This window comes from Pomacea canaliculata, linkage group LG4, assembly GCF_003073045.1.
Source record: "Pomacea canaliculata isolate SZHN2017 linkage group LG4, ASM307304v1, whole genome shotgun sequence".
NCBI classification, from domain to species: Eukaryota; Metazoa; Mollusca; class Gastropoda; order Architaenioglossa; family Ampullariidae; genus Pomacea; species Pomacea canaliculata.
The window spans coordinates 33488834-33516665 of NC_037593.1; the positions used below are offsets into that span (position 1 = coordinate 33488834).

General features: G+C 41.1%; 1 protein-coding gene across 2 annotated transcripts; it reads left to right on the forward strand.

The window, feature by feature from the left end:
• Window positions 1-749: 749 nt before the first annotated feature.
• Window positions 750-27673, forward strand: LOC112561995 (serine/threonine-protein kinase NLK-like). Of its 2 annotated transcripts, none has more exons than XM_025234904.1 (10): window positions 750-1172; window positions 8488-8617; window positions 10509-10564; window positions 10693-10799; window positions 11736-11821; window positions 12854-13063; window positions 14332-14520; window positions 15029-15233; window positions 17716-17812; window positions 20308-27673. In XM_025234904.1, exons 1-10 carry the CDS (start codon window positions 982-984, stop codon window positions 20396-20398), a joined length of 1362 nt encoding a protein of 453 aa, XP_025090689.1. In that variant the 5' UTR covers window positions 750-981; the 3' UTR covers window positions 20399-27673. The 2 variants fall into 2 exon arrangements, with proteins under 2 accessions (XP_025090689.1, XP_025090691.1); XM_025234906.1 differs by having other exon boundaries at window positions 20480-27673.
• The last annotated feature ends 159 nt before the right edge of the window (window positions 27674-27832 follow it).

Below are 27832 nucleotides of genomic sequence, written 5' to 3' on the forward strand. Positions count from 1 at the left end.
CTCGTGAAGTATTATATAGATGTATGTAAGTACTATACAGGTGGCTCGTGAAGTATTATATAGATGTATGTAAGTACTATACAGGTGGCTCGTGAAGTATTATATAGATGTATGTAAGTACTATACAGGTGGCTCGTGAAGTATTATATAGATGTAAGTACTATACATGTGGCTCGTGAAGTATTATATAGATGTATGTAAGTACTATACAGGTGGCTCGATCGTGAAGTATTATATAGATGTATGTAAGTACTATACAGGTGGCTCGTGAAGTATTATATAGATGTATGTAAGTACTATACATGTGGCTCGTGAAGTATTATATAGATGTATGTAAGTACTATACAGGTGGCTCGTGAAGTATTATATAGATGTATGTAAGTACTATACAGGTGGGTCGTGAAATATTATATAGATGTATGTAAGTACTATACAGGTGGGTCGTGTCGGCTGCTCACATCATGTGGCGCTGATTGACGAACAATGACATAGGGGGCGTGGCCTACAGGCCGCTGGCCAATCACTGACGAGCCTCCTATGATGTACCCAAATGTGGACCTTACAATCGGAAAGAAACAACTGCTCAAAATATTTAAGAAACCTTCAAGACTCCAATAATTGCACAACAGTAAGTATACGGAAAGGCTGTGATCGCCCGACACTGTACACAAAGCCAAGCTTGAGGCTGACGGCCGCAGTGAAGGGAACTAGCAGACGCCGGTGCATGCCGGGAAGGTAGCAAGGCGTGGTCACGTGACGTCCTTTGTGTGCTGCACTCGCCTCGTGTGAGTCAGTGCCACACACAACCTCGCACTTCTCTCGCCTTCTCCTCCTTCCTCACACCACCTTCACCTCACAAACTTCACCTACTCCCTCATCACCGGTACAGGAGTCCGCACCACCGCACCAAACATGCAAGAAGACGGTGGAAGCTGCATTTTCCGATAATTTTTCCTTTGGTCACTGTGGAGGTTGTGGAGTATGATGGCGCTTGTGGGTCATCGGCACGGCCGACAGACGATGGCTTTTCACGGTGTCAGCGCTTCAACCACGTCAACCCCATCCCAACAGGCCATCCTGGCAGCAGCAGTGGTCCCATACTACCCAGTAGTCGCCTCCTCTGACGGACAACCCGACAGACCCATCGGATATGGAGCGTTCGGTGTTGTATGGTAAGTACATGGAATTCCATTGTTTGCTTGCCCGGTGATGGGGTGCTGTGCTCGTGCCTGGGCACACTTTTTTTCTTGTTAGCTGACGTGTTCTCTCCGAACTTTTCAGCCCTCTAGCATGTTAAGTTATCGTGCTTTTATAAAAAAAAGCGAAAATATTTCATTCAAACTCCAGGCGATTGCATTGTTTTCACTTTTTTGTTGTTGTTGTGATGATAACAATGGTGTAGTCAGGCGAGGTCAAGCTCTGTCGTCTGCCGTTTCCTTTGTTGACCCTGGCATGGACGAAGCCTGTGGAGCCTTCAGCGTCCAAAGACTGTTTTGACATTTAATCAGCTAGCTCCAGCCATATAAGACCAACAAGCCGGCTAGCAAAGAAAGTTTCTAAGCAGGCATTATGTCAAATGATAACATGATTTACTTGTTTGTGTCAGCGACCATGGGGCCTTCTTTGTTTTCAACCCAATGAAACAGTTTACTGGCTAAAAGCCCTGGGAGCATGTGATGTCAAAAGAGGATTTTTGTGTGGTTACAGCATCCAACCATTAGTTGGGGTCAAATATAATTACAGATTCAATTGCCTCTCAAATTACATGCTAGGCCTTCTATAATGAGTTTACATCACTACTATTTCAGTATCAGACCCTGGTACCGCCGCCAATTTCAAACTCAATAGGTATTTAAAAAAAAATTCAATTAATGCTATCATTTCTGTAGATTTGAGCAAATAGATTTTCAGCAAGGGTGGCAAATCGGGTCCATTATACCATCTGGATAATGAAATTACATGGCCAGCAGGTCAGTTGCACAAGCTACTACAGCTATGCTGTACATTATTTTTATTATGAAAGGAAAAGTATGGCTTTATCTGCTGTAGTTCTGGATCAAGTATTCTTTTTTTGAAAAATGAAACAGGTTCTCCAACAGAGGGCACAATTTTTGGAGCAGGTAGGAGTCACATCTGACATGCAATGAATTTTGTATGTCAGTCCAAATGAGGTGTTTCCAAAATCTTGTGCTTACTCACCAATATACATGATATTACCAGTTGATTGTAAGCTAATCTAAAAATCAGACTGAGAACAACTTTGTTCCAGTACACAGTGAAGATTCTGATACACCGTGTGCAAAGAAAAGAAATATGCATCAGTTGTGAAGCAGCTATACAGATGTGAAAGCACATTTTAAACTCGGTGTTAGTACAAATATAATTTACTGGCTCTGTCTGATCAGTCTGCTGCACATGTTTGATTAAAACCATTGGCTTAATGTGAGCTCATTTACTTTTTATGAACATTCAGAAAATGGGAAGCATTTTGACTTGATACAAATGTTTCCATTTTAGTGGGCTCTCTTGTGCAGCTTTGGCTGCATTTATACCATGGGATGCTGCTTGAAAGATTAAAATTACTCTGGTGCAAGCAGTTAGTGTAAGTTTCCTTCTTGTAGTAAAACTGAAGCAAAATCTTCAAGCTATTTTCTTGATGTAACTAGTACAGCAGTGTTGTTTGCTAGCAAGTACCAACAATACTGGTCCCTCATTGTTCCTGTCTTGTATTTATTGTCACATGGATGAAGTTCCTTGTTGATGCCGATAAAATGAATGCATGCCTTTGAAATTTTCTGCATCTAAAGTAAGAGCAGTTGCTACCTTGGTAAATTACCAAGATTCCCTCCAAGAAATGTTGAAGTGGGTGCAAGCTGGATTGGTTATGTGACCTGACATGACACTGTATAAGAGCAGTCTCTTGGAAAGTGGCCTATGTTGATTTAGACAGAGAAATTGCCAACATGAAAGAACAGACTGTGCTTACTGCCATTCAAGACAAACTTGAGTTGCAAGCTTTGTCAGCCACTGCATCCATCCATTTACCCTTGATGACCAGTACCTGCAGGCTGGCATAGTGAGTGGTCAGCTGGTGTTACTTCAGGAATGAATGATGAACTATGAGGGGTATCAGTTCAATGCCTGTCTCAAAAGCATTCTGTGGTGGATTGTCCAAATAGCAATGCTAGAAAAACTGAAACAACAAAAGTACAGTGTACATGGGTTGTGTGGTATGTAATACCGTGAACCTCCCTTTAAACCAAAATTTACAGTAAATTGTACGCTCTCTTCAATGTTTTAATGAAATACCTCTATTGGTATGAAGTTTTCATTAGACCTAATGTACAGTGTGATAACCTTTTCCTAATAAGTTAACTTGTTACAAGTTATTTTGTAGGAAAAAATTGTAGCTTCTAATTTGATGAAAAATGAATTGAAAACTAGCCTACTTTACAGAGAATTGCATTGTTATTGTTAGCTCATCATAGAAGACCTGGAAACAGGCACCTACTAACTTGGTTGAATCATCTTGCTCAAGCTATTTTACACATGAATGGTTAAACCTGCATGTCTCTCTCTCTCTTTTTTTTTTCTTCTGTGGTGTGTGGTGTCTGATCTGTTTCCACACATTATGAGAAGCCCACGGTCTGGGCTGTGAAATATTGGGCACTTTTCACTTTTTCCCATTAAAGTTTTATAAAGCACAGTTGGTTATAGCTTACTGACCAGGTTGGTTATTGTTGGAGGAGGTCCAAACTGTTGACCAAATCATAGCCAAACCCCAGCAAAATAAGGAATTTTGTATATGATTAGGATTTTCAAGCAACTACCTTTGTCACTAAGCGGTGCTTTTCACAACTGGTTGGGCTTTTCTAGCAAGATGGTGCTAGATGACAAGGCACCTGCTGAACTGGGCCTTTGTGGCTGATATCTGAATGTTGTTGCTGTTGCAAGTAAAGGTACTAAAGATGCTGAACACCAAAAATAGCCACCTATCATCATGTCAAGAGTCATCATACTAAGTAGTATTAAGAGTTTGAGAATAATACACAAGAGCAGGCATAGTAAGTGCTGCCTGAAGCAGAAGTCATACCTTGGTGACAAGTTCTGTCAGCAGCTCTCCATGGTGCCACACAACAAAACTAAAGGGCATCATAGCATCAGTACAGTACATCCACAGCTTGCAGACATGGATGAAAGTCAGATTAGTGTAGTCTTTTGTCATATTATGTTTTTAAAAAATCTGTATTGTTGTCAGTTTGAGGGAGAGTTGTTGCCATGGGCGGCACATCAGACCCTCTTCCCTGCTTTGCTTTAGGAGCAGTCATGTGACTACACCCTTAAAGTAAAGTGTTCATGTCCGCATTAGGTGCATTACCTTTAAGGCCAGTGCTGAAGATCAGTGTTCATTTTGTCTGGCAGCAGAGGCGTGTAAAATAAGTATCTCCTGTTAAATTGATGCCATTTATAATCTACCTCAAGTGAAGGAAGTGCAATAAGGCTAACTAAAATGGCCAGGTACATCAGTTGTTTTACATGATATTGGGGGGAGGGTATTGCCAGGTACACCCGATGGTATGGGGGAGTGCATTGCCTAATGGTTACAGTATGTGTGCCCAAACCCTAAGGTATGCATACCAGCTGTTAGAGGATGCATGCTTCCTCCAGTTACATCAGCTGGAGAGCAATATCTGAAGGTTGTGGGAAGGTAAGGTAGTGATGGAGATATTGGCACATGCTGTAGAGTAACAAATGAAGGCTGTGGGAAGTTAAGGTAGTGATGGTTGCCCACAAGCCCGAGGCCTTAAGACTACCTTTATCTATCTGGTAGGACAATTTGCAATAATGTGGATGACGAGTCAAGTCTACAATAAGCATCTGTTGAAACCTACAAGAAGATGGGCAGCATTTCTAAACATTAGACAATGGCAGTTGTGTGTGATATGAACATGGTTTATTGGAGGTGGGGTGGGTGATTTAACTTGTTTCTCAGTCCAGTGTTAAAATAACAGTTGTATGTTGGGTGAACATGGTTTATCGGAAGGGGCATGGCGGATTTAACTTGTTTCCCATTTTGGTGCTAAAATGAGAAGGATGGGGCAAGACAAAAATGGCTGACAGGACCAGCAGGGAAGCATCACTGAGTCCAAGAAAATTTGGGTTTACCTACAAGAGAAATGGGATGGTCAGATATTATGGGGAACAAATAGATTGCCTGCAAGAGGTTCCACTATGGAATCTAATTTTAATATGGTACAGAAGGCAGTGTGTCAGTGGAAGGCATGTGAGCATGAGAGGTTCCACTGTGGAATCTAATTTTAACACCTACAGAAGGCAGCACACACCTGGTACCTCAGCAGAGGCAGTGCACAAGGGGAGATGACTAGGGAAGGAATGGAGCGCTCTCCTCCCTCCACTTCATTTGCATCCTGGGAGATTGGCTGGGTTGTCTGCTGAATCTGTTGGTTGATGGTTGTCGCACAATGTGCCCATCCCTTCCCAGTCTCCTCTAGGGCTACCTGCTCTTTTGTGCAGAGTGAGCATGCTGAGAGAGTGTTCACATCAGGTGTGTGTTCTCAGTGGGGAACTTGTCTTTCAGGCATGTTGAGAGATATGACATATCAGGTTTGTGAGCTCAGTGGGTATCTGCTCTTGTATATGTTTGTGTGTTATTTACTATTGCAGGGATAACATCTTGACATTAGCACATGGCCTGTACGTATATGACCTGACACTGTTAGGATCTTCTTGTGGTCAGACGGAAAACTAATGGTATTTAGTCACCTTATTTTTGATGGAATAGTCATATGCACCATGTTCCACAGGGCTGGTTACTTTTCTAAAATATGATCTTGTCGTGATAAAGTCAGTAGAGACACAACTAAAAGACCAGAAACTAGCTGGAATGGCATGGCTAAACTTGCTGACAGACAAAGATGGGGCCTGTAGTGGGTGCCTTATGTATGACCTTAAATACGAAGAGGACTAGGTGTGATAAGTATGCAATTTGTGAGAACATAGTACATGTCCAGGTTCTATTTTTTTCTTTTCTTTTTTTTTTTTTGCACAATCTTCAGAGCAGTTGTTCCTCATTTCACTCATTCAGTTTTCAGAACTTGTTGTAGTCCTGTGACTTGTATTTGCCCATGTAATAGGCAGAACTACCTATTAGAATTGAAGTATATATTTTCAAGCATGTTTGTGACAGGTGAGGATCATGTACACTCAGTACTAGAGTATATGTTGTCAGGTGTGTATGTATAATGTCAAGTGAAGATGATGTGCATTCAATTAGTACTAGAGAATATGCTGTCAAATGTGTGAGAGTGTGTTTGTGAGATGTCAAGTAAAGACTATCCTGTCGTGTGTGTCTTTGATAAGTGAAGATGGGGAGAGTGAAATACCCTTGTGAGGAGAGGGAACAAATACAGGTACACGGACGTTTTGCCGACCGGCGTTTCACCGCTGGACGTTTCGGCGCGGGGCACTTCATTTCGGCATTTCACGCGGGACCTTTAGCCGAAGTCAAGTGTGTGACGCCCCTTAGCTTACACATTTCTCTTGCCATTGTATCAATGTATCAGTGAACTCTCTCTCACTATCCCTCCTCATGTCAACCGTTAGCTCACACAGTTCTCTCGCCATTGTATCAATGTTTTTTTCTCAAAGCTGTTGCGCATAATCTGTGACAATCAAAGTGAACTGTCTGTGAAGTCTGTGTGTAAAATTTGTTTGAAATAAACAATTATTGTGTAATCTAGTAGTTACTTTCATTCTTTGAGAAGTAAGTAAGCTCTCTCTCTCTCTGACATAATGCGGCGAAATGCCGGTCGGCAAAATGTCCGCACACGCAAATACAGCAGTTGATAAAAATGACAGTTCAAGGTCAGTGGCTGGGGTCATACAAATGTTGGAAAAAACCCAAAGTATTCAAAACAAAATACTATCCATATATTTGACCCAGTCTTTTACATATCATGAATTTTATATATTTATACATAGTTTATGGGTTTATTTATATACATTTCTTATGTGCTCATTTGTGTACAGGGGCTGAACACCTTGTCAGTTATCATTCCCTAATAAAATTTCTCTTTCAGTGTCCTTCCTTCAGGCTCACTCTTTAGGCACTCCCAGGCAGTGAGTTCAGAAGACTTTAGAGCACACTCTACATCAGGGGTCTCAAACACGCGGCCCGCGGGCCGTATGCGGCCCGCGAAACATTTTTGTGCAGCCCGCGGCCACGTCCGCGGTGTATATGTATGTTGTGCTTGGTGATTAACTCCCGCGGTGAAAATTACCCCCGTTCACAAGCAATTAATTAATGTAATTAATAATTATAAAAACGTTATTTTAATATTTAACTGCAGTGACAGTAGTGTTCGTAAAATTTAATGAAAAAACATTTTCTTTTCGTGGTGCGGCCCGCTGACTGGCTGTTACTTTCCACTGCGGCCCACATGCTAATATGAGTTTGAGACCCCTGCTCTACATCCTCTTTCACTGGCAGGCAGTGAGCTTAGGCCTCCTTCCTCTTTGTCAGAACAGGTCACCAAGTGCAGAACTTTCCTACTAATTACTATCAGGGTGTGTGTGCGCTACAGCACGTGCAGGCACATACATGCACACAAAAAGAATATAGGAGATAGAATGACTAGATACTAGATGTCAATAAATTGTTACTTGCAGCAAATTGGTGCTAAGAGATGGTGAGGGGTGATACCACTGGAGAGTGCCAGTGCACCCTACATGCACCTGATGGCTTTGGAGCTTGTGTTAGAAAGTACCTGTCTCTCCTGTACTCACACTACAGGCAGTTTAATAATAGTATTAATAATAATAAAACTACTCACAGAGCCTATACAGTGTTGTACCTCAGTGAAAGCCAGACTCGCCACACTTTACAAAGACCAGTCTGTTATATGTCGGAACTAGTGTCTTCATGTTTGTGGTCCCAACATGGTTCAGTGCTGGCACATAGAATACTCAACACATTTAAGGTGCTTACAGTTTTTGTTTCAGATGATTTGCATTTTAAGTGGTAATTAGCACCACAGCTTGCATAGTGTATTTGCAGTGCATGCTGCTTACAGTTTAAAGGAATTCTCTAGCACCAAAGTCTGTGTGCTCACTAGACTTGGGGCTGTCCATCTTCACTGCTGATCCCCTGACTCCCTTTAGCTTGGGTCCTGTCACCACTTGGGGGATGGGAGGTTGGCATAGTTTTGGCTTGCTTATGACATCACTTGGAGGTTGGCTTATGTCATGTCATCATTCGGGGGCATGCATCGGACACTTGGATGTTACCCCCTGACTGACACATGCAGCGTGTCATGGTTTGGACTAATTGTTTCTGTGGATAATTTGATTATAGTTTTAAACTATCTGGTTTTAGTCTGTTGTTTATTTATTGTCCATTTTGTCAGTATTGCTATTCAATAATATATGGTATGCTCTTGGAGTTGTCAGTCTGTGTTGTTGTAACAGGGCAGTCACAGACCCCCGTGATGGCAAGAGGGTGGCGCTGAAGAAGATGCCGAATGTCTTTCAGAACCTCATTTCCTGCAAGCGTGTGTATCGTGAACTCCGCATGCTGTGTTTCTTCCGGCATGAGAATGTAAGTTGCAATTCAGTGTCTGAAATTAATCTTAGAGTGATCCCCATTTTGTCCTGACTTTGTTGTGTACTGGAAATGTCTGGTGGACTGAGTGAAGTCTTATGTTTATTATCTAGTAATATTTATAAACTAGTAAGGTATAATGTCTAAACTAGTAATGGTTTAACATCTAGTACCATTTTTATAAACTAGTCAGGTATTAACGTCTAGTACAGTGTTTGTTTATAAACGTCTGGTACCATGTTTATAAACTAGACAGTTATTAACGTCTAATACCATATTTATAAACTAGTCAGGTATTAACGTCTGGTACCATGTTTATAAACTAGTCAGGTATTTACTCAATAAGCTCATCTTCCTTTTAGAAAAGATGTCTCCCTTAGTTGCCACATTTCTGCCCATTTAAAAAAAAAATCATAGTAAATAACTTCATAAAAATATAATTTTAGTTTGAATAATTACATTTGGCAGAAATTAACTGTTTATCTGTTGGAAGTAGTATACTTTAGTTTTTTAAAAATTCACTTATACAGTCAAATCTCCCTACTATGCCACCCCTCTACTATGCCACTCTCGGTATTATGCCACTTTTGCTCGGTCCCGACTATAAATTCAATGTAAAAAAAAAATTACTATGCCACCCCAGACTCTCCCTACTATGCCACTTTTTTGTGACTGTTAAAAGACACAAGTTGTGAAATTCCGCGCAGTGCTCGATTACTATACTGTATGGTAGTGTGGGACATCGCAGTTAGGTGGGATGGAACATAGCACGCACACAGGGAGGGTGGAGGCTGGCAATGTGGGGGGGTGGTGGTCGCTGGCTGGGTGACAGCCACGTGACAGAGGGAAGGTGTGAGGGGGTCGACTAGCGACAGGATGCAGGTGCGCGGATGTGGTTGGGAGGGGTGGAGGATGAAGAGGTGAGGGGGAGAATGAGAGGAGACAGCTAGCGAAGCCGATGATTCTTGAGAGCTTTGGACCAGACCTGGGCAAAGGCCTCCTATCTCTGACCGGCCCGCCCACCAGTATATATACTATACATACAGTATTGGATAAAACTGAGTTAACTATATTAGTCCGGCCCTCTAAAACCATCCCAATTTCTCATGCGGCCCCTTGGGAAAATTAATTGCCCACCCCTGCTTTGGACTGACGGGTAACTTGAACAAATAAAGCCGTTTCTACGAACCCTCTCTACTATGCCACTCTCGCTACTATGCCACTTTTGCTCGGTCCCGGTAGGTGGCATAGTAGCGAGATTTGACTGTATCAGCTTACCCAAAACTGGCGTTCAAATGCCTATTTCTGAAGTAGGGCCACAGGTGTTTATAAAAATTTCTAGCTATTAATTCACACAAGTGAACTGTATTCGTCCTAATATAAATGACGATTAACCAGAATCATGAAAATCACAGATACACAGTAATTTTGATAATTTCACAGCATCAAGCTGACAGAAAACAGGTGAAACATTGACCCACATGGTCTGTCACATTTTACTCACTATACCACAAAGGAATTAAATTAAAAAGACTGGATGTCCTGTCATACAAATCAATGGAAGTAACTTGTTGAGAAACGATTCAGCTTTAAAATGAGCCATTTACTGTACCTGTATCGTTAACTGTTCATGAATAAGAAAAATAATAAAAGCACTTCACACGTATTCAGTGTGATTTTTTACACCAGGTAAACCATCGACCGTGGTGTGTCAGTGCGGTCACAATGACTTGGGTTTAATGTCAAGTAACATGTTTGTGAGCTAGTAGGTATTTGGGCTAATCTTGCATACTGTGTGCATTACACACACTGTGCTGCAGGAATTCTGTGTAATGTTCACATCTTTAGTTTGCACTGTCAGTTGAGTGGTGTTTATGTTACTTTTCAGGTTTTGTCAGCACTGGACATCATACAACCCACAAATGCAGACTTATATTCAGAAATGTATCCTTGATCATGTATTAAGATTGTAGTTGTAATCATATAATGCAAAGCACCCACCGGTTGCTATGAAATAACTGTTACTACATGGTTACTGGCTGCTTGTGTAAAGGACCTTGACCTGTGACAAGCTATGTTGTAACTGAGCTTATGCAGAGTGACCTTCACAAGATCATCGTCTCACCTCAACCTCTGACCTCTGATCATGTCAAAGTCTTCCTATACCAGATACTCAGAGGTGATTCCATCATTTATGTCTCTCTGGAGTTCTCCTAGTCTTCCTTTCTCTCACTCATTCCTCTTTGCTTTTCCTCTCTTTTTGTTGATCCCTGCAACCCTCTCAGCCATCTACTTTGTAGGGTCCGTACAGGTCAGGATATTTTGAAAAACGATTTTCAGTACCGGGATAGTCAGCATGCTAAGAAATTCATCAAAGGTCAGGGAAATTGATCATGCTAATTTTTTTAAAGATAGAATGTGCTTTTGCTGTTGAAATGTGCTGTGTGGGGATGAAGTTTGAACAAGGCAATGATCTGCATATACAGATCTCCGAACAAAGTTAATCCACTGGTGTTTGTAGCCAGTATCTTTAGGAAATGACAATGAGTACAACCTAAAGCCATCTAAGTGCATCAGCACCTGGTTTCCTGCTCTCTCTGTCTTTTATGATGGATTGCATTTTTCTTTCCTCTTTTAATTTAGCTCATGCAGATGATGCTATTTTTATAAATGCTACCCTTTCGTCACTTCTTGTTTTTTTTTTCTCAACAGATTCAAGCATGATTAAGAGAAGACATATTTCTCATTCCTTCTCATCATAAAATACCATCAGAATATGTTTTTGTGATACTTTATGCTCTATTTCCAATGATTTTTGCTGAGTGCTCATGCTGGCCTTTAAATGATATGCACTTCCAAACCTATGTGACATGTCCAAAAATTATATTTGACATTTGATGGGTGTGGAGATGCTATTTTTATCCGTATATCTGCTAGATTAGTATAATGGTGTTAGTAGTATGATATATTAGTATAATAATTATTACATACTAGTACATAGAATGTCAGTATATAGTTTTACGAATTAGTGTATAGGATGTTCTTATATAGTATTATATATGAGTATATAGAATGTTCATGTTTAGGAAATGAAACTTGATATATCTGTGAATAGGTCTCAAGTATCTTCACTCAGCCCGCGTGTTACACCGTGACATTAAGCCAGGCAACCTGTTGGTCAACAGTAATTGCTGCCTTAAGGTGAGATTGTCTTTTTCTTTTCACTGCCACAGTAGCTGCTTTTGAAAGTAAGAGGCATCTTTATCTTCACAAGATGTAAGGTCTATCAGTATCAACATGACTGATGGATTTTCCGCATACATGCAAAGGTCATACTAAATCCACTGACTTGTGACACAACCACATTTTTTTTCAACATGAAGCAATGCCTGGTTGGCTGTCCACGTTGTTATATTAGTTTCAACAGAAAGACTGCACAGGACAACATAAAGTATAAATTTCTACCAGTATTCAACTTACATCTTTGTTCGAAGTACATTTGAAACTTATGCCAAACACATTGTGTGAAAACTCCAGGTGTAAGGATGAACACAGTCAAGAACAAAAGATAAATATATCTAAATATCCAAACTATATCCCATCCCTGTTAGGAATGACTTGTAAAATTGGTTCCAACCTAAACAATATCACAAACTGTCCAGTATATTAAACAACATCTAGACATAGCTTTTGAACACTTCCATCTCTCTCTCTTTCCCTTGAACTATCTGTCAGTTTTATCATTCTTTCACTTTTTTATATCTATGTCAACAAAAAAATTCACCATCCTGCAGTCTTGCACAATGGCAGATTTAAAGATCTGTGCAACCCAGAATTTGCCATAAACTCGAGGTTGGTGGAGGTTTTTTTTTTTTAGGTTTTTGCACCATATGTTACTTGTCACCACAAAATGAGTCTTAATTTTCACACAAGAGTTTGGTAGCAGAGGGCAGGAAAGGTAATTAGGGTTAGTTTTGTGCAGTTTCACTTTTTTGTGGAAATTAATTCCTTGATCATCAAACTAACAAAGGAACAACCATTATGTTAGCAAGAAATGGTCTTAAATACATTTTGATCAAGGTACCTCTAAGGCAAAAACTCCCCTTGCGTTTTTAGACATAAACTGGACAAAGATATGTGCATGACGCATTTCTCTCTCTCTCTTTTTTTTTTTTTTTTAGATCTTTGGGCCTAGATATACCTGTTAAAGGTGAACGTTATTGCTTTGTGCAGATCTGTGACTTTGGCCTGGCTCGTATAGAAGAACCAGATGAGGATGTGCACATGACACAGGAAGTGGTCACCCAGTACTACCGGGCACCAGAAATACTGATGGGTGCAAGCCATTACACATCAGCTGTGGACATCTGGTCTGTTGGCTGCATCTTTGCTGAGCTGCTCAGTCGTCGTATCCTTTTTCAAGCCCAGGCTCCTGTACAGCAGGTTTGTGTTCATATTTTCCTGCAGGTTTGTGTTCACAGTGTACAGGCCTAAACCTTAGCCTGGGTACATACCTAAAGTGACTAAACGGTACACGGACTTTTCGCCGACGGACGTTTCGCCGCCAGACGTTTCGGAGCCGGACGTTTTGCCGACTGGACGTTTCGCCGCTGGACGTTTCGGAGTCGGACATTTTGCCTACCGGCGTTTCGCCGCCGGACGTTTCGGCGCGGGGCACTTCATTTCGGCATTTCACGCGGGACTTTTAGCCGAAGTCAAGTGTGTGACGCCCCTTAGCTCACACATTTCTCTCGCCATTGTATCAATGTATCAGTGAACTCTCTCTCACTATCCCTCCTCATGTGAACCGTTAGCTCACACATTTCTCTCGCCATTGTATCAATGTATCAGTGAACTCTCTCTCACTATCCCTCCTCATGTCAACCGTTAGCTCACACATTTCTCTCGCCATTGCATCAATGTTTTTTCTCAAAGCTGTTGCGCATAATCTGTGACAATCAAAGTGAACTGTCTGTGAAGTCTGTGTGTAAAATTTGTTTGAAATAAAGAATTATTGTGTAATCTAGTAGTTACTTTCATTCTTTGAGAAGTAAGTAAGCTCTCTCTCTCTCTGACATAATGCGGCGAAACGCCGGTCGGCAAAACGTCCGACTCCGAAACGTCCAGCGGCGAAACGTCCGGTCGACAAAACGTCCGGCTCCGAAACGTCAGTCGGTGAAACGTCCGTCGGCAAAAAGTCCGCACACGGACTAAACAGTATTTCATTTATTCATATTTATTCCCTTAAACAATCCTATGTGACCAGCTCTGCCTGTATTGGTTATTGTAGGGACTGGATAAATCTGTCCATTACTTTACCCAAAAGTTTTTACCCATGTTTTACATTACACAAGCACCAACAGATTTACCTCCTGTGGGCAAGGGTACCTATTTAACTCAGATCCTCAGAGATCCTCTAGAAATGTTTGACAAGTATCTTCATCAAGGCTATTAATGGTTGACCTTTGCTCGTAGTGTGTCTGGCTATGGTCATGTGGTTACCTCTGCTTACTTGAAGCTAAAAGTCTCTGTAAGTGACTTTATAACCGTATCCACTGTAAAGTTATGCTGCCATTTTCTATGATTTTATGATTGTGTCCATGTGACTGTACCACTGTAAAGTTATGCTGCCATTCTCTGTAAGTAATTTTATGACTGTATATTGCCATATACAATCTGTTGACCTTCATTTGTACTGCATTGTTGTGTAGCTGGATCTGATTGTTGACCTCCTGGGCACTCCTGCAGAAGAGGACATGCGTACGGCATGTGAGGGGGCACGAGCCCATGTACTAAATCGTCCTTTCAAGAAATGTCAGACAGCCACCATGTACAGTCTTTCCTCTCAAGCAACTCATGAAGCTGTCCATCTGCTGACCCGAATGCTTGTCTTTAACCCTGTGAGTGGTTCCCTGTTGTAGCTAACCCTAGTCTCTAACTCTAACTTTCATCATCATGGCTGGGTTAGAGCTGGAGCTATATCATATATTATGGCATGGTTAGATCTTCATCATGTATCATGGTTGAGTTAGAGCTAGCTCTATATCATAGCTGGGGTAGAGCTAGTGCTATATCACGTATCATAGCTAAGCTAGAGCTATATTATGTCATGGCTGGTCTAGATGTAAAGCTATATTGTGGCTGGGCTAGAGCTAAAGCTGTATCATGGCTGGATACTGTGCTGCCACCATCTGTCTCTTTGTTAATGAATTACAGTCCAGGGGGAGGGAACTGCTAAACTTGGTTATAGTTTTCACAGTGAATTATTAAAGCATTGCTGGAGGGATGTCTCAATCAGCTTTATTGTTTTAGCATGGTGAATTATTGAAGAATCTCTCTCCCAATGTGTGTGTGTCCGTACCTGTGTGCTTTCAAGTGAGATTGCTCTTTTTTTTCTTCCAATATCAGGACAAGCGAATCACTGCTTCTGATGCTCTCACTCACCCATATCTGGATGAAGGGCGTCTTCGCTTCCATTCCTGCATGTGCAAATGTTGTGTTGTTCCTGGCAATGGCTCTGCACGAAACTTTGTCTCTGACTTTGAACCAGTCTGTCCAGCACCATTCAGTTATGATTTTGAGGACCACCTGACTTCAGTCAATCGTGTCAAAGGTGAGATGTTTGCTTTATGTCGGCTGATATTGTAAGTGCACCTTGTCTCAGGGGAGATAATGGAGTAGCTAAGCTGTTGATCACATTGCTCCATATGAAATGCATTGAGATAATTAGTTCCTGTATTTTGAAGTGAATGAAGAGTTGGGGTGTAAGGGGAGATGACCTTTCTTGCATATAAACTTACGGGCCTGCAGTTGTCTGATCTGGCTGATGGCTGATACAAGAATAAGTATTGGTTATCATTTGTGCTGCTGATTGTTAATTAAGTTTTTTTTTTATCCTTGATGTAGCAGTAGTTTGTGAAAGGGCACACTGTTTAGTCAGATTATTTATCTAAAGCTGTCTTGAGGCAAGACATGGTTTGAAAATTAAAGATTTACATATTTTTATTCTTTTGATATTTAGTTTCTCTTCGATTGAAAATTCCACAAATGTTTTTACACATCATGCCAGTGGTAGACATGGAAACTATGCCAAAATGGCACCCAAGCAACCAATTTTAAAAGCTTACAGCCTTTTTTCTGTTGTAAGTAAACTCAAAATTCTTTTGAGATGGCCAGGTGAAACAAAGAGGTACATCTTAATATTAAGACTCATTCCACCAAACTTGGGTTGCAGCTGTGAGGGTCCTAGTAGGAAAATCAATCTTTCATTTTACAAACCCTGGCTTCACACAACTTTACATTCAAGTTCATTTATATATTTTGCATGCATGTGACCTTCACCTCAAGCTGAGGGTAAATCACTTCCAGTTTGATGTCGACTTAGATAGGCATAGTGTTCTTAAGCTCATACTTAAAACATTGGTGTGTATCTTCATGCCTACAAGTGTCCAACATGATCTTTTCATGGATTTCCAAAAGATAAGCAAACAAAAAAGCTTTGGCTGGTAATAATTCGTTTGGGTTTATGAGTTTATTTGTGCAAACATATCTGAGTATATAGTGTATGTGTAGACACTTTGTAAATGCCATGCACCCTCCATCAGGAGGAGGTGTGAATGTACTAAATAGTTGCAATGATTAGTAGTACAGTGGAACCTTGGTTATCCAGTTTAATGATTGGTGCCTGTCATCTGGATAATAGAAAATCACAGATAATTAAAAATCTAAAAATTTTCAAATGCTAGAATAGGTGCTGGACAGTGAAATTCTTACCTTGTGGTGTTTATGAAGTTTTCCTGAAAAAAATCAGACAGGAGACACTGCTTTGTGTTCTTTCAGTGCTTCAATTTTATTGACGTGCAGAGTTTGTGAAGTGTTAGGAGTCACTAAAATTTGAATCTGCTTTCTGCTCAAGAAAGTCTAGCAATGTTTTGCAACAATTTACTGCTTCTGCAAGTGAAACTCTCTTTTCTGAAAGTTAGTCCTCAACTGCATTATCATCGCTTTCTCCTGGCAATCCCGCAGTTGACTGTGCTTGGCAGTCTTGTAATGTGTAGCAGTTTTCCTTTTTGCAATCCCAGATAATCGAATACATGGTTAAAAGAAGGCCAGATAATCAAGGTTCCACTGTAGTAAAATGCATTTTCACTGCACAACCATACGTAGCAAATTGTGCATTAGGGGGAAAAAGGTATTGTTAATATAAACTCTGTCTCTCTAGGAATTTTTAAACATATACTTTACATATTCCGAACAGTTTTTTTTTTTGCCATGCTTCATAGTGGCAGAGCATAGTTTTCGGGCACCTAGTTACGAAAAGGCAGATTGTGTTGACTCAGAAGACAGCAGTGCCAGGCAGGATGAAACTATATGTTACAAAATTGATAACACCTTGAGGCAAAACTACTTGCCTAAATAAAGCAAGCTAATCTTTAAGTAGACAGTTTTGTATGGCCCACAAATGATGTTATAAATATTAAAATAGCCCCAGCCTGAAAAAGGTTCTCCACCCCTGCCATAGAGAGTGATATATCCTCTCATCGCCAGTGCTAACTTTGTATATGAAGCGAAGCCTAAATTCTCACCTATTCAAACACTGGAAAGCCACACCTCCCAACATACTGGGCAAGGTATATCACTCAGAAGCTTTGTGCATGAACACACAGTCTCCATGGCTGGTCCAGACCATCACTGACACTGCCAGCAGTATTCAAAGCTTTGGTTTTTGTTTTTGTTTTGTTTTGTTTTGTTTTTGTTTAATCTGTCAAAGCACTGGTCTCAGAATCACTAGTGATTTTGATGGTGGAATCAGTTGTTCTAAGTTTGTTTTTTTATAGCCTATCAAAACTATAAAATCAGTGGCTCTGGTAATTTAAATCACTTTGAGGAGGGATAGCCACAATCTCACAATGGCCAGAAATTAAGATTTTCATCAAATTTCAGAACCATGTCTTGCCTTAAGTAAGACCTTGTCAATTGGCAATCTCTGTGACTGCAGTATGGTGTCAGTCATAGAGATATTTTAATTATTACTATGAAATATTGATATTCGTTGTCTAAAGCTGCTTATTGTTGTAATGATGTCTTACTGACAGAGAAAATCCACAAGTTCATTGTAGACCAACTTCAGCGCAGCAAGCGAGTGCCATTGTGCCTCAATCCTAACTCTCTGGCCTACAAAACTTTCCAAAGGTTGGTCTGCCATGTTTCAGTTGTGATACTAATTGTGGTGCAAATTCTTTTTCTCAGCTGGTGTTTGAGGGAGGGTGCATGTGTACACATTTATACAGAACGACAACCAGACTTGTGTATGTGTACACATTTATACAATCACAATCAGACTTGTATGTGTACACATTATACAGAACGACAACCAGACTTGTGTATGTGTACACATTTATACAATCACAATCAGACTTGTGTATGTGTACACATTATACAGAATGACAATCATACTTGTATGTGTACACACATTGTTGATGACAACTAGACTTGCTATGGCATATGTGTACACATTGTTGCTGTGGGGTATATGTATACAAATGTATATGTGTACCTATTGCTATGGGTGTGTACATATATTGTTGCCATGGTGTAACCCTACATATTGTTGCCATCATTTATGTCTACAGAGTGTTGCTGAATGTGTATGTGTGCACAGTTGTGCACATTGTTGCTGTGATGTGTGTACATGCATATGCATACATACATTTGTCTTTATGTATATGTACAATTGTTGCTGTGGTGTATACATTGTTGCTGTGGTGTATACATACATTGTTGCTGTGGTGTATGTGTGCACAATATTGTTGTGTATATATACATACAAATTGTTGCTGCGATGTATGTGTACATAGGTGTACACTGTTGCCATAGCGATGTATGTGTATACAGTGTTGTCAGAGTGTGCTGGGTTTGTAAGCTGCTACATCCTCATGCCTTTCATTTTGTTTGGAGTGCAGGTGGGTACAGATGGCATGTTTGTATGTTTCAAAATCTTTCATCTAAACAATTATATGGATAAATGCTTAAAGAGGAGGAGTTTTCTTTGATGACGAAACAATATGTAAAGAGGTTAGAGTGATGAGAGTGCTGAAATCAGGACTGACAACACAGTTTGATGTGACACAACACTCCCCCAGTCGATGCCTGTTGAATGGTACCTGACCACTTAGTCCCTTGGGAAACTAGTCAGTTTGATAGCATTCTTGCCCCGGCTGACGGCTAGCACTGTACACACTTCAGTTTGTGGAACTCCCTTTACTTTTTAAAACATTTTGGCAGCGTGGTGAACATTTTAGTCAGACATCATGGTCTTTTTTTCAGTGTGTTTTACTTGTTAGACACAACAGAATAATGTAAACATGTAGACATGGACTGTCCACACATAGGCAGCATGCCTCCTGAATCCTATATGTCCCTAATACCTTTATAGCACCTGCATAGTGATCAAATGGGTCAGCTTAATCCAATAGTAATTTTATTATTCCACAATAATAAAACAGTAATTTTTATAGTTAACCACTGAATAAAATAAATGTTTTAAGCTGCTCAGGATTCCTTTGTTTAGTACAGCAATGCAGTTTGAGGCTGACGTTTTTTAACCTGCAATTTTTATGCCTGGGCCTCTGGGGTTCGACTGTATGGACATGCTTTCTAGAATGAATGCTTGTAAATACTCATGGTTCCTTTGCCTGTCTTCCCCAGTCCAAAAGGATCTGCCAAATGATCTGCCACTTGCATGATTTCCCAGGCATCTTTGTTGGAAAAAACTGCAGTTGCTATCATAAGAGCAGCTGTAACACAGAATGATGTGTTTATTTAATTGATAACACAGGTTGATGTGTTAAATTCAGCATTGTGTCATATAAATGGAATTTTTTTTTTTTAAGGTATGTGTTTTTGTTGGGGGGAAAAGACCAGATAGATTGGTAATTTTCTGGTGGGGTTTAGTGTGTTGCTGCAGATGTTTTATGTAGAAAATGCTGTTAATGACAACTTTCAGCAGATTGTTCACTAGATAATTTTTACGCATAGATTAAAATATGTAATGTAGCAATCAATGGTTTCAAATAACTACAATTAAGAGAATTATCCGAAATTTCTTACAACTTCTCTTATGTAGACCTCTTAGCAACTTGAAAGTTTTTTGTGTGTGAAGCTTGAGGATTTAAATTTGGCGGCATGTGTATGTGAATTCATGTTCTTCATGGGGAGGAAGTAGGGCATTCATCAGACGAGTGCAGTGCGTATGTACCAGCTGTTGGTCTTTTTTCAGTGTGTGTACCTGCTGTTGTCTGTATGCAGTCTTTCATTGTCCTGGCTTGCTGTGTTTGTGGCCTATGATTTCTATATTTTGTATTCAAAAGTTACATGTTGCCTGTGTGCTTTCGACTTCCCTGACATTTGCACTTTAAGATCTTCTTTCATGATTTCCTAGTTACAGCCTCAGCAACTCTTCAGTCCAAAAGCAAGGTACTCAGCCTAAATATATCACTACTATATATAACCAAGAGGCATTTTTTAATCAAAAGATTACATTAACCAAAAAAGAAAATTTGAATTACATGAAAGCAGAAAAAGAGCAAAATAAATTTTGTGAAGCATGTTGGTCGTCTTGCTGAAGCAGCAGGCCGGCCGTCACATGGCCATGCTCATCACATGTCTTTCCTGCATTACTCTTGCAGTGTCAGGGGCCGTAAGTCACATAGACTTTCTCATCACTCCACTAGCCAGATCGCGGCCCCCTTGGGCCCTCACCTACCTTTCGGCGTCTGACTTCACCTTGTCAACCTGTGACCTTGAACTTCACTACTCTTGATCTTCACCACTTACCAAGTTGGTCTGCACTTTTTGCAGCTCGCAGGTAGCCATGCCATCGGAATTGCCGCCTTCTCCGCACGTATGGCAGTGAGGACTGGCTTGGCCTCTTCCTCTTGCCTCCTTGGTGCTGGCACGTGTCAGCACTGGCATCTGGCGCCCTCTGTAGTCTGATGTTGGTCACCGGTTGTAGCAAGAATGGAGAGAGACAAAGCAGACTTTGAGCCAGTGCAGTTAGCAAAAGAGATTGGGGGAAAAGTTGAGGTGTTGAATGCTGACTGTGATGAGGATCAAGACCAGCAAAACCACACAGGCACAGGACAAGAGTCAACAGGAGGTGCTATTGGGGTCAGAGGTGAGAGGTTGCATCTAATTTTGAAGAAAGCAGCAGGTAAAGAGTGCAGGACAAATCACATACTGTGGAAATAGACTTGTGTCAAAGCTGATGATATGCTTGGTTTGCCAATTTAACAGACGAACAGTGAACTCTTGTAGACTTCTTTGGGTCTTTGACAAGGTGGGGTTGATGTCTTGTTATGACCAGAGAAGTGGGTAGAAATGTCATAAACTACCAGAAAATGGGCTGCACAATTTTTAAATGCTTATTTTTAACTGCAGTAGATGAGCTGATTGATACAGGAGGTAGCTGACACAACTAGCAAGTCCTTGTCACCTTTCGTCGCCATGGCCATCGCAGATATTTTTGACAGTGTGTGTGGTGGTGACATAACATGGTGAAAAATGTCAGCAATGTGAGGATTCTAGGAAAGGAGGAATATTGGGAACAAAGCGAAAAAAAAAAAAAAAAAAAGAAACCTTTCGAGCTCCTGTGTACTCTGGGTGGTTCGAGCCCAGCGATGTCACTGACTGGGGGTAATCAGCTTCTGGATTACTTCTGGTAACTACATTGTGCATGTTATGGTTTGTAATGAATGTCAAAACATTCACAACTTTGCAAGTCTTTAGCCATGAGCAATTTCAAGAGAGAGCACTCTTAACCCCTTCCTTTCTCCTATCTGCCACTTGCACACCCTTCAGCTGGGGACAAGCTTTAGTATAGCGGGTAACGTTTGTCATCTTCATATCGACTATTTACTGCTCTCTTATCAAGTTTCATAAAAATCTTGTCTTAATGCAACCTAAATGATAATTTTAATATTTAAATATTTAACAAGCTGTTTCAAGAAATCTGTACTATATGCAATGCCAGTGAAGAGGTGGGGGCAGTCTGGTGGTGCAACGGTTAGTGCCTGTCACCAATACAGTGAAGGTTGGCTGCCCTGGGTTCAGCTCTCATCTCGGGCACGCTGTTCTTTCTCTGCACGTGGCATCTGTTTACAGGGCTGGCTGCTTTGCCGTGATATGGTCTTAGTTGCTGGCACGGCGTAAAACACCAATTCCCTCTCCTCCCCAGTAAAGAGGGGAAAATATGTTGGTGACCTGTACCTAATGCTCTAAAGAGGTCACCATGATCACAATGTGTGACAAAATGTCTGGATGTGTGATCTGTCATTTTAAAGACCATCATCATGACTGGTTAGCGAGCAGGACATGGCACAGTGAGTGAGAGCAGCACACTGTATGGCTGCTGGTGCACAAGCCGTGACGTGCAGGCAATAAACATCAGTGCTGAGTGTCATTTCTGTAGGCATTTTGGAGTGCTTAAGCAATTCTTAGTTGTGAAAGTAGTCTTGCCGCCAAAATGGAGGTGGAAATGCATGCCAGCCTATTTTTTGTGACTGGGAGCCAAACAAAATGGAGAGGAAGTCTCAGAAAGGGATCTTGTGCTGGTAGTTTATGTCATGCAATAGAGAAGTGTAATCAACTCATTGTTGATCAGACTTATACAGTTTAGTCCCTGCTGGAGGGGGAAGGTTATGAGAAGGGTATGAGAGGGGGTGGTGGAGGTGAGAGTGAAAGAGCCATCTTTAATAAAATCCAATGAGAATAGATACAACATTTTGTTGACTGGCCAAGATGACCACTGCAGTGTATTGTCTAAATGGTAACTTATTTCCTGTGTCTCCTGCAGAGCGGTATGATAATTGTATATGATAGCCCTGTATGATAGTCCTATATGGCATGCATCTGACATTGAGTCCTATATGATAGTCTTGTATGACAGTCCTATATGACCCGCATCTGACATTGTTGTCGTCTTTTAATTTTGGCTCACACAGTTCGGTGTTTATGGGGCTTACTGTTGGAGAATGGGTTTTACATGTAAGAACATTTGATAATGTGGATATAAAGATAGTTGCCATCTATAACAAAGACTGTGTGTGTGTGTCTGATATGTGCTGCTATGTAAAATTGAGAAAAATGTGTGAATATGACTTTAGATGTGTCACATGGCTTGTACAGTTAAAATGTGTGAATATGTCTTTAGATGTGTCACATGGCTTGTACAGTTAGATTTGTTAACTTCTTGTGTCATGCAGAATATCAGCCGATGTCAAGCTTACTAAATTCAAACTAGTATTATGCTTTTGTATGGCTTGTCAGGTTAGAAATTGTTTGAAGTTAGGACTGTGTGTTGTGTGTGACATACCACTTTAGGAATGTTAGCAATCTGTTGTGTGTGGCATACCATAGTAGGACTTTTGAGCAATGTGTTGTGCATGGTTTACTAAGTTAAGCTGTTAGCAGGGTGTCAGTTGTGAATGTATAATTGCTGGAAGTAGAGTAGCTAATAAATGTAATTACTTAGCAATGTGCCGATGGTGTTGACAAATATTGTACCTCATTGCATCCTTTTCGCTCACTGTTGGCCGGGCATTGTACTAATTTTTGTCAGCTAGCCGGCCAGGTATAATTCCAGTTGTGGTACCTGATGACAGATGATTTGTAATTGCAGTAGTGGTATCTGAAGACAGATGATTTGTATGCCAGCTATGACTTTGTAGGCCATGATAAATTCCATCACTGAAAATGATTTTGCTGCTGCATTTGTGATTCAGAATTGAACACCACACACTATGGAGGCAAGTTACCAGACCTTGTTAACTGACTATGACGTCGTCACCAGACTTTGTTAACTGTACAGACTATGGCGACAAGTCACCAGACTTAACATGAGTCTTCTTCCTTCACCATCCTTACATAATTGTCCATAGCTGCCATAAAAAATGGGTTATTGCTATCATGCATCATCATGAGAAGATCTCAATGGGCCAGTGATGACCATTCCAGTATGACATTTTATCTATGCAGCACCAGTGTCAGCAGGGAGGGCACAATATTTGTAGCAGCCTCACTGAGCTCAAGCTTTGTGAGATTTGCCTCATTGTACAGCATTCATATGTGTGTGTGTCTCTGTGTGCACATGGGCGTCTGTGGGTTCACATGTGTGTCCATGTCCGTAGTGCCTCATCTGTCCTCCTCCCCACTGTCCTCCATATTTGCAATCAGGGAGCAGTTTTTGTCAAATTTGTAGCAAGGTATTTATATCAACATTTTCATACTTTTATCAAGCTTGCACCCCACACTCATCCTGGCACATTTCTCATTTCATTCTTGCTTGGCACAGCTATCACAAGGCCAGACCTCTTGTGGCTGTTTGTGTTGGGGCTGGATACAGTTGCAAGGTAGCAGTTGTACCTCACTACTCTTGTCATCTAGCATACTTCTGTCTGCATACTCTCATTTATCCACTTAACTCTCAATTATCCAATAGCCTAGGGGTGGGGAGCTATTTAGGAGAGTGGGGGCTCTACATGCTGTGTCAGTTATCCACGTAGGTAGGAACTGCATGTTGTATCTTTCACCCTGACCAGCAAAACATCTCAGACCACATGAGCAAAATAAAACATCAAAACAAAAAGCAAAAGAAAACCACCTGGCATCTTCATATTTTTCTGTAAGAGGCTGCAAATTGTTTACTGACCCTACTTGTTTATAGATCTTCTGTAGGGTTCATGTTTCTAATAAGTTGTAGCTGTCCATCGAAGCAGTTGGTCTGGTGGCTCAGTGGTTAGCGCCTGTCACCAATATAATGAAGATTGGATTTCAGGGTTCAGTTCTTGTCTCAGGCACACTGTTCTTTCTGTGTGTGGCATGTGCTTAAGACACCAATTCCTCCTCTCTCCCTCCACCTCACCTCCTGTCCACATAAGCATTTACAGCTTGTGATGGCTGAGCTGGGTAACCAAACATCAGGGTGAGCAACTCTCCATGTTTGTAATTCCTGTTTTGTCCAGCACTTGTGACTAGCTGCAGCCCTTGCGTCTGCCATTGCCTCACACAGAAGCTAAACCGTCACTTTAAAGTTTCAATGCTTACCTAGTTATTAGGATAAATGACTATTGCATTTTCCTTGTTGGGTGAGTTTGTGAGATTCCAGTCTACATTTAGCTTTCCTCATTATGCTGAAGTTTTGGGCAGCTTATAACACCTATGTACAATTAACTGGTGTTTGCTGTATTTTCTCATTCATAGGCACAGTTCCTGCTGTATTTGCTCCGACTTGCTCACAGGTACAACTGGTTTTTTTGCTCTACTTGAGGGTTAGTGCTTGTAACAATGAGCTCTCACTTGGAAGCACAAGTGAGGCCAGATTTCTGCTCTGTTTGGGGCTAGTGTTAGGAAAAGTGTGTAGCTCTCTTTCTCTATATATACATTTATGTAAATCAGTCTCTCGGTCGTCCCTTGACCGGCACCTGCCATTTGGGGGATGACATGGATAGACTAGCAGCAGACAGGGCTCGCCACTCTTGCCTATTGTGGGCGATAGCAGGTTCTGTACCGGACGACCAGTCCAGTCATTGTTGTTCGTAAGTCACTTCTTCCTCTGACCACCCTCCAAGGTGCCTTGAAGGACAGTCTTTGACAGGGTGTCGTGCCAGGTCACATGGCCAAAGAAGACAAGCTTGTGACATTTGACTGTTGAAAGTAGAGGTTCCTGGTGTCTAACGAGTGTAGCAAGGTATGTAAATAATGCACACTGTGTTCTGCGATTGAATATGTGTAAGCATTTTGAGGCTTTGGGAAAATGAGTAACTGAGTTATTCTCTCATTATTTCTTCACAATTCTCTGTACTCCTAATGCAGTGAGTGCATTGTCCACACCAAATTGTGCCCAACTGTTTTCGTCCCTTTTACATCCTCAAATAAGGCTTTGCTTTGTATACACCAGTTGTACTTGAGAGTTCATGCCTGTATGCAACAGCGGTGTGACTGGTGATGTCCATATAGCAGCAGTTGAGTGTCCTCTGTATTGTCATACTGATAGAAGTTGATGTCACACCCACTTACAGCATCTTGACGTTGGTATTACATATCCACATCCTGGCTGCTGGAGTTTGTCTATATCCATCTGTAGCACCTGTGCTATTGCATCACTTTACACAAGAGTTTGTGCAGTCCTGCTGAAATCTTACTAGAAATGTATCCATCATATTGATCCACTGATAAGCAGGGATTGAGGCTTGGTGACTTTCATTACTCAAGTGTCAAGTCACAAGAATTTGTACATGAATCAACACAAATTGCTCTGGAGCATCACAATATTTGTATTGAGGGTGTCAATATGTTATTGGATGAAAGGAGGATTAAGAATAGGGTGCATGGTGCATGCACCAGTTTTTTTTTTTTTACTACAATACATATGTAACCTCCTACCTGCTTATGTCAGGTCCTACTTCAGGGAGTCCCACCTCCTAGAAGCTTTGTTGTAACACCTACAAAGGCTTTGCACTACTAGACTTTAGTCTATGTAAGCACTACCATTCAGTTGCAGTCATTCACACATCCCTAGACCAGTAGAGTGCTCCATTCCGGCCTTCAAACCCCAAATTTTAGATTTTATAAGCAGACCATCCATTGATCTCCATTTCAGTTGTGTCACCCTCATAGTATCTAGTGTTGAGTGTCCCTTCGTAGTATCCAGTGTTGATCACCTCATTGGTTGCCTGGTGTTTACACTTCCCTATTTATAGTATCTAGTTCAGTGGAAATCAGACTGGGATGGTTGTGCTTTATTCTGTCAGTAAGTAGTCAGTATCTAGCCCTGTAAACAGGATTACATAAGAATTACTCCAGAAGTATGACTAGAGAGAAAACATACAGGCCAGGCTAGAAACAGGATCTAAACCCTGAACATACAATCCTCAAGGTCTTGGTGACACCTGTTGTGCCTTTGGAGAATAAAGAGATAACACTAGATCCTATAAACAGAGGTGGTAATCTCGTTATTCGAAAGGCAAAACATGTAGCACATGTTTACAGGGCTAGATTGACCTGATGGAATAAAATGCAACAATCCACCCCATCCCTAATTTCCACTGGTGACCGTTACCATCAACTTTGATTTGTTTCTTGATGTTCACATTTGGTTTCCTATTCTGCTGCTACTAACTACTGAGTCAACAATACCTACAATTCTGTTTATTGTTGTAATATTGTCTTGTAGCGCGCACACACACATGCTGACGTGCCAAAATGTAACATTCCTGGACATTCTGCACTCCCTTCATCCAATGCCTACTTGGGTCCCAGTGTTTTTATCCTCCACCAAGGCTTGACATTCCCTGATGTTCTGTGTTAGACTTGCAGTTATTGACATTGCCATTCTCCATATGCAAGTCTCCCAAGCCTGCTGTAGATCAGTCCTGGCCATGGCTAAACTGGTTGACCAGAAGTGACTTGGTCGCTTACACCATTCTATCTATAGTGTCCACAAGGAGTGTTTGGCACAATAAATGCTTGTCTGGCATCCTCAGCACACACACATACCTACATCCAACCTTTGTACACTATCTCATATCTACATCACAAGCTTTGTACACCACCACTGTCACCTGTCTTGCTCATGGTCAGCAGTCTCAGGGGTTGTGGTTGACATGCTATAAGTTTCTTTCTCACTACCTTGCATACTGGTCCTGTGCGGCTGGTGTGCCACCAACAGAAAATAAAGCCACCATTGACCTGTCATCTGTGCGCTTAAATTAGAGTCATGACATAGTGCCCGTGACCCTTGCCATGTCTGCTGCCACTGACTGTGGCAGTAGATTACTTCTCAGGTACTGTACTCAAAAACAAAAAAAAAAGGCGGAGGGTGGGCTATTTATGGGTTTGTGTTTACTTGTTTCACTCACGGCTACATGTCCCCATGTTCTCTGCAGCACTAGCTCTTTGTGCATGTCTTATGCTCATTTTGCATCAAATCTCAACCCAAGTCCTTGATGTGGAAATATACAGTGTGGCACAGTCTGCAATAAACGTTAATGACAATAACTGTCGTGTCTTTTATATTTGATGGTCTGTGTGCATTTCTGGCAAACAGTCATCTGGGATTTTGTTGTACAGTTGCTGCTTGCATTATGTAGGGACTTGCAATGAAGCAGGTTCCATGGTTATTGTGGGACACTGCAAGTTCACAACCACAAACATCTT

Bases quoted from the DNA above. Each gene is read 5' to 3' on its own strand.
- LOC112561995 (XM_025234904.1), top strand. From the start codon at position 982: ATGATGGCGCTTGTGGGTCATCGGCACGGCCGACAGACGATGGCTTTT. The intron at 10,565-10,692 runs GTATCCTTGATC...ACCTGTGACAAG, and splicing joins GCAGACTTATATTCAGAAAT to CTATGTTGTAACTGAGCTTA. The intron at 11,822-12,853 runs GTGAGATTGTCT...TGCTTTGTGCAG, and splicing joins ACAGTAATTGCTGCCTTAAG to ATCTGTGACTTTGGCCTGGC.